The 7,041-nt window shown below is 49.5% G+C and overlaps 1 protein-coding gene across 1 annotated transcript in view; it reads left to right on the top strand.

Annotated features, from left to right (window-relative positions):
- f13a1b (coagulation factor XIII, A1 polypeptide b) overlaps window positions 1-6,517 on the top strand; it is a 13,863-nt gene extending 7,346 nt beyond the window's left edge. Inside the window, exons 9-15 of the mRNA XM_079758447.1 lie at window positions 644-747; window positions 951-1,039; window positions 1,964-2,117; window positions 3,522-3,797; window positions 4,056-4,216; window positions 4,911-5,047; window positions 5,957-6,517. Coding sequence (XP_079614573.1) covers window positions 644-747; window positions 951-1,039; window positions 1,964-2,117; window positions 3,522-3,797; window positions 4,056-4,216; window positions 4,911-5,047; window positions 5,957-6,098 — 1,063 coding nt within the window. The 3' untranslated portion in view covers window positions 6,099-6,517. The remainder of the gene's footprint in view (window positions 1-643; window positions 748-950; window positions 1,040-1,963; window positions 2,118-3,521; window positions 3,798-4,055; window positions 4,217-4,910; window positions 5,048-5,956) is intronic.
- Window positions 6,518-7,041: the final 524 nt, after the last annotated feature.

Genomic DNA, 7,041 nt, shown 5'->3' with positions numbered 1-7,041 from the left:
CGTTAACATCTTACCATAGTACCCTTTTACCATGTTACCACGTTAACATCTTACCATAGTACCCTTTTACCATGTTACCACGTTAACATCTTACCATAGTACCCTTTTACCATGTTACCACGTTACTAGCGCCACACTGGCCCTTTATTAGCCTCTCTTTAGCATTTTTGCATTATTATATCATAATTATGTTATATACATATAATACATATATTTCTTTTATATATATTTAAAGAAAATACAATGCTTCTTTATAATGCTATCTGTTTATCCTGACAAATTTGCATTCCATTCCATTATCTGTTAACTTCAACACATAAATAGTTACAACAGCGTCCGGCTTAATTTAATACCACGTACACCACTCCAACACTGAGCGACATCACGCGCTACCTCATCGACCAATGAGGCAGCGGGGCAACCTGATCGAACAATGAGGCGGCGGGCTTTCCTCGTCGACCAATGAGGCGGCGGGGCAACCTGATCGACCAATGAGGCGGCGGGCTTTCCTCGTCGACCAATGAGGCGGCGGGCTTACCTCGTCGACCAATGAGGCAGCGGGGCAACCTGATCGACCAATGAGGCGGCGGGCTTACCTCGTCGACCAATGAGGCGGCGGACTGACTTGTGTGTCTCCTCTCAGGAACTACCACTGCTGGAACGAGTGCTTCATGGCGAGACCAGACCTTCCTACTGGCTTCGGGGGCTGGCAGGTCGTGGACGCCACGCCACAGGAGACCAGCGACGGTAAAATAAAAATATTATATATATATATATATATATATATATATATATATATAGATAGGCAGAACTTTTAAATGCTAAACTCAAATAATGAATATCCCTTAATAATCAATCAATATACTGTAGTCATGGCATTGACATGGGGACTTTCCACCCCGTGGAGTATTTAAGACGTGATATAAAACGTCTCTCTCGTCCCATCACAGGAATGTTCCGGTGCGGTCCGGCGTCTGTCCGAGCCATCAAACACGGAGAACTGTGCTTCCCCTTCGACGCCGCCTTTGTATTTGCAGAGGCGAGTATCTTACAAACTACCTCCTCTCAGCACTGATCCCTTATGGAAAAAAATCATAATCACGATTATTTTGGTCAATATTGAAATCATGATTATTCAAAGGATTATTTTTGAGTTTGAAAACGTGATGCATTTATTCAGCATTTCTCTCCAAACAAAATACTGTGTAACTTAGAACTTTGAAATTTCGCCATTTAAATAGAATGTTAAAATCCAAGTATGTATCTCGCAATAATCGAGTTGAAAAAACGTTTAAACACGATTATCGTACCTGCTCTTTGGTCCCCATATGGGATGTTGAACGATGGGGTTTCACCGCAGAAGACGTTTTGGAAGATTAGGAGAAAGATGCGAGATGTCTGTATGGGTGTCCTTGTGTGATGCGATAACGTGACGCACTACCTGATGCTTTCGCTGTGTTGTCTGTTTTCGTGTTATACCTCACACCTCCGTACTCTGTAACACTTTCTCTCATCAGGCAGTCAGCTGACACACCCATATACCCTACACATTGCTGGTATATAACATGTCATGCATCTATACATTATATATGTCTATTGTGTATATAATGTATAGATGTGAGTGCATTGCGTGCATAGTGTGTGTAGGGGTGTGTGTAGGTCTAGCCTGAACAGTATTTCAGCCTCTGTAATTACACATGACAATAAAGTTGAACTTTAACATTTACTTTAGTTTAAATGAATCGACCCTCAAAGCCTACTTTTCAGAAAGCACATTTTTTCTTGTGAACAGTTTGATTTGATGAATCTTACAGTAAAGTATGGGAGAAGAGAGGTCTCTCATCAGCCCATCTAGGGCTCTGATCAAACAGGGACATCGATCAATCCCGTCCATAGTTTCAGCCAAGTCCCCTTCTAAAAGAGACGGTCCTTCATTCTGATGGGTTGCCTTGTCGCCGGGCAGGTGAACAGCGACGTGGTCTTCCACAGCCGGAATAGGGACGGCACCATGGAGGTGGTGAAAGTAAAGAAGGACCACGTGGGCCGGCTGATCCTCACCAAGGCCACGGGCTCCTACGACAGCCGCGACATCACCGAGCTCTACAAGTTCCCCGAAGGTCAGCCGGGCCGATTTCCTAAATCCCAATTGGCCGAGCCGTCAGCCATCGGGGCGATGGCTGACGGCTCGGCCAAGCTAGGAAATACTGTATAGGAATTGGAATGCACACCGTTGTTGTCACTGTTGTTGTCACTGTTGTTGTCACTGGGTTGTTACTGTTTTGTGTTAATTTCACACCAACAGACCACAGCCCCCCCCCTCCCTTCTCTGTGTGTCTGTCTGTCTGTCAGTCAATGGAGGCAATAAGAAAGCCTTCTCCATTTGTCTCTGTTATGTTTTACCACTAAACTCAACATGATTGTGAGGAGCTGAATGAGTGAAGCTTGAGCAGGCTGCAGTTCACTTACCGGCCAAAAGGGGTCAGTAATGAGAAGGACTTTCTGATTCTTACACGTAGTCCCTTTTAAACTTCTCTCTCCCCCCTCCCTCCTCCCTCTCCCCTCTCCCTCCCTCCCTCCCTCCCTCACTCTCTCCCCCCTCCCTCTCTCCCCCTCCCTCTCTCCCTCTCTCCCCCTCCCTCCCTCCTCTCTCCCTCCCTCTCCCCCTCCCTCTCTCCCTCTCTCCCTCCCTCCCTCCCTCTCTCCCTACCTCCTCCCTCTCTCCCCCCTCCCTCTCTCCCTCCCTCCTCCCTCTCTCCCCCCTCCCTCCCTCTCTCCCTCCCCCCTCTCTCCCTCCCTCCTCTCTCCCTCTCTCCCCCTCCCTCTCTCCCTCTCTCCCTCCCTCCTCCCTCTCGCTCCCTCCCTCCCTCCCTCTCTCCCTCCCTCTCTCCCCCCTCCCTCCCTCTCTCCTCCCTCCCTCCCTCTCTCCCTCCCTCCTCCCTCTCCCCTCCCGCACTCTCCCTCCCTCCCTCTCTCCCCCCTCCCTCCCTCGCTCCCTCCCTCTCCCCCTCTCCTCCCCCCTCCCTCCTCCCCCCCTCCCTCCCTCTCCCCCTCCCCCCTCCCTCCCCCCTCCCTCCTCCCCCCCTCCCTCTCTCCCTCCCTCCTCCCTCTCGCTCCCTCCCTCCCTCCCTCTCTCCCTCCCTCCCTCCCTCTCTCCCCCCTCCCTCCCTCTCTCCCTCCTCCCTCTCCCCTCCCGCTCTCTCCCTCCCTCCCTCTCTCCCCCCTCCCTCCCTCTCTCCCTCCCTCCTCCCTCTCCCCTCTCGCTCCCTCCCTCTCCGCCTCCCTCCCCCTCCCTCCTCCGCCCCTCCCTCCCTCTCCCCCTCCCCCCTCCCTCCCCCCTCCCTCCTCCCCCCCTCCCTCCCTCTCTCCCTCTCTCCCTCTCTCCCCCTCCCTCTCTCCCTCTCTCCCTCCCTCCCTCCCTCTCTCCCTCCCTCCTCCCTCTCGCTCCCTCCCTCCCTCCCTCTCCCCCTCCCTCCTCCCTCCCTCCCCCCTCCCTCCTCCCCCCCTCCCTCCCTCCCCTCCAGGCAGTGTGGAGGAGCGCACGGTGCTGGAGAAGGGAGAGTTGTACGGCTGCGCCCGGGACCAGAGCACGCTGCCCGAGGCGGACGTGGAGCTGCGGCTGCCGGCCCTGGAGGTGTTGGTGGGCAACGACTTCCAGCTCTGCCTGGAGGCGGTGAGCCGCAGTGGGGAGCCGCGCACGGTGGACGCCTACGTCACGGGCAGCGTGGTGTACTACACGGGGGTCACCAGCGCCGACTTCCTCTTCAAGACCCCCACCCTGGAGCTGGAGGCGAACCAGAGTGGGTGTCCTGGGGGGGTGGCAGGGGGCACGTGAGGACTGATTGTGTGTCGATGCTGGGAAATGACCTCGGTTCAAACTTTTAGTCATCAATCACGATTTGTGTGTGTGTTCTGGTGTGTGTGTGTGTGTGTGTGTGTGTGTGGGTATCCGTGTGTGTGTGTGGGTGTGTGTCTGTATGGGTGTCCTTGTGTGATTTTGTCTGTGTGTGTGTGTGTGTGTGTGTGTGTGTGTGTGTGTGTGTGTGTGTGGGTGTCAGCTGTGAAGGAGCTGTGGCAGGTGCCCGGCCGCTCCTACATGAAGGAGCTGGTGGAGCAGGCTAACCTCCACTTCATCGCCACGGGGAAGGTGAAGGAGACGGGCCAGATCATCACCGCCATGAAGGTGGTCGCCCTGCACATGCCCAAGCTCTCCATCAAGGTGAGCCCCCCAATGACCAATCAAAGGACCAGCCCACGACTAAGTCCCGCCCATCCGTCGTGGTGCTGATCTGCTGACTGAGGCTGTATTAAAAGCCTTTTTGTATTCTTTGTCTCTGTTATTTTTAACCAGTAGATAGAATGGTCAATTGACTGCATTTATGTAGCACTTTTGTCCAAAGCGCTTTACAATATTGCCTGACATTCAGCCATTCATGCACACATTCACACACCGACGGCGGAGTCAACCATGCAAGGCGACAGCCAGCTCGTCGGGAGCAGTCAGGGTGAGATGCCTTGCTCAGGGACACCTCGACACTCAGGAGGAGGAGCCAGGGATCGATCTAGCAACCTTCCTTCTTAGCTTCCACACAAGATTTTATGTTGTTCGATAATGAGCTTTAAGCTCTTTGCATTCCAGCCAAAGTATTTGTCTATCTTTCTGTATTGAATCAAGCCTTGTTTGTCTGATTTTCCCTATATTTGCTCAGCTGTGCAAATTATTGTTATTATTATTATTATTATTATTATTATTATTATGAATATTTACCTATGTTTTTCTGCTAAATAGCAAGCAATATTTTGCTATCTCTAACACAAAAGCATAAATGTAAACAAAAACAAAGAGGTTATGGTGATCCTCACCAGGTAAACCAAATCAATGTATTTTATGTAATTCCCTTGGTGTCCTGCAGGTGTCAGGGTTGAACAAAATCAACGAGTTGATGGTGGCCACTGTGGACTTCACCAACCCCTTCAGCTTTGTCCTGGAACACGTCTATGTCCGCGTGGAGGGGCCAGGGGTGTTATCACCCGCCTTCAAATATTACGGGTGAGACAAAAAAAAAAAGCCAACTTATCAAAAAACCCTCAATAGATTTTAGATAAGATAACGATGTTGCCTACTTTATGAAGCCCAGATCGGATTTTGGGGTATGACAATGTGCATGGCTCAGCAACTAGTGTATCATATCTTTGACACTAAACTTGAAACATCTGTGCCCATTCCTAAGTTGCTGCTACACCAGCTAATGATTAGCTGCGTTGTTGCTTATCAAAGGATAACTTTTCCGATCCGATTTCCCAATCATTCCCTTCAAGTGACTAACACGGACAACAATGTTTTGAAAACGGTCCAGTATTGTTCGAGAGCATTTCAGGCTGCAATTGCCCCAATGGGGCAATAGCATCCCATCAATGTATACCCTCTAAATGTTCTTGATGGGCTCAGGATCCCTTCCGAGAAATACAAACTCTTCCTTCATCCTTTCATCCTCCATTTATCCTCCATTTATTTCCTACCATAAAGGCCTACAGGCCTTTATGGTAATGAGCCTTAGCAGTAGGGCTGAATGATTAATCGAATTCAAACCGACATCGCAATGTAATATAATGTGATTTGTAAATCGCAAAGACTGCCATTAAATTAAACAAGTAAGATTTGTATTTATTTGCCCAAAAGGAAAGAGCAGTTTATATGTTGACTGCTTCCGATTTTGTGCTGTTCATACTATAGAATGATTTATTGCTTGTTTAGTGAATATTATATAACATAAGGAACTTAAAAAAGAAAAATGCATACTAAATGACGCAATCGCAATATTGGTTGAAATATTCTCAATTAGATAATTTCCTCAAATCGTTCAGCCCTACTTAGCAGCTAAACCTGTGCAGCTCATATACTTAACGAGCTGCACCTCTTAAGCTACTATGGCTGTGTCCCCCCCCCCCCCCCCCTCAGTCTCATCCCAGGGGGCTCCAGGGTGACCTGGACAGAGGAGTTCACCCCCCGGAGGGCTGGCCCCACCAGGCTGATCGCCACCCTGGACTGCGCCGCCCTCCGCCAGGTGTCCGGCCAGCTTGAGCTGGATGTGCTCCCCTGAAGGCCCAGACGCTGAACCCCTCCGGCCCAAACCGGCTAAGGCTCTTCCCCCCCCCCCGTGGCTGCAACCCGAGAACAGAATTTCAGTTCTGCTTTTTTTTTTGACCCTCGGACCCCCTTAAATAGGAAAACAGTTCATCTTTAAGGGTTTATATTCCGATATATTTTTTGCTATTACAATTTCAATTTTCGTCAAATTTGAAAAGAGCATTTAGAATTTTCGTAAATTCAATTATTGCTCTGCCTCCCGTGTCGTTAAACGGAGACAAGAGTGATAACGTTTGAGTCGCAAAATAAGTTTTTTTACTAGATTTGTTTGCTGCCATGTAAGGTTTTACTTTTGCTTGACGTTACTGACAACTTTTTGTCAGGCCCGCTTAATTTTCTTCTTACAAAACACATAACAAATACATAACCAAATAAAAATGTAACTCATAAGCAACACGTCTGGTTGTGTTCTTGTGCCGAATCCTCATGAAAGATATTCAGAGGAAAGAAACAGAGGGATCCGCTTGGAGATGCGTGCTGCATGTCCGAGCTGAACGCAAGCAGCATTCACATTTAAAGGGGTGATATTATGCCACCAGGTGTGAGTGTGGTTAGTAATTACAAGCCCTCTGAAATCTGCATGACATCACAGGTGGGAGGGTCCACCTAGATGACGCTTCAACTTGGTGACTATTCTTGGCTCTATAAACACAAAACCAGCGGTTGGCCAGTTGGTCGGTTTATTGTAAGGGTTTGTTGATAAGGATAATGAATCATGGTGTTCCATGTGAGAATGTAAGTTTTCCCTTCCTGAGTGTGTGTGTGTGTGTGTGTGTGTGTGTGGGGGGGGGGGGGGGGGGGGTTGGCCGGTTTAACCTGTGATAGCTTAATGTGCAACAGATCTTCAGCCTCGCCTTACACAAACATACTCGGTCAGGTGAGGTGGCTTGAGTCAT

Source organism: Pollachius pollachius (genome assembly GCF_949987615.1).
Source record: "Pollachius pollachius genome assembly, chromosome: 20".
Lineage (NCBI taxonomy): Eukaryota > Metazoa > Chordata > Actinopteri > Gadiformes > Gadidae > Pollachius > Pollachius pollachius.
Note: the sequence above shows the minus strand (reverse complement) of the source record. Positions and strands in the feature narration are given on the sequence as shown.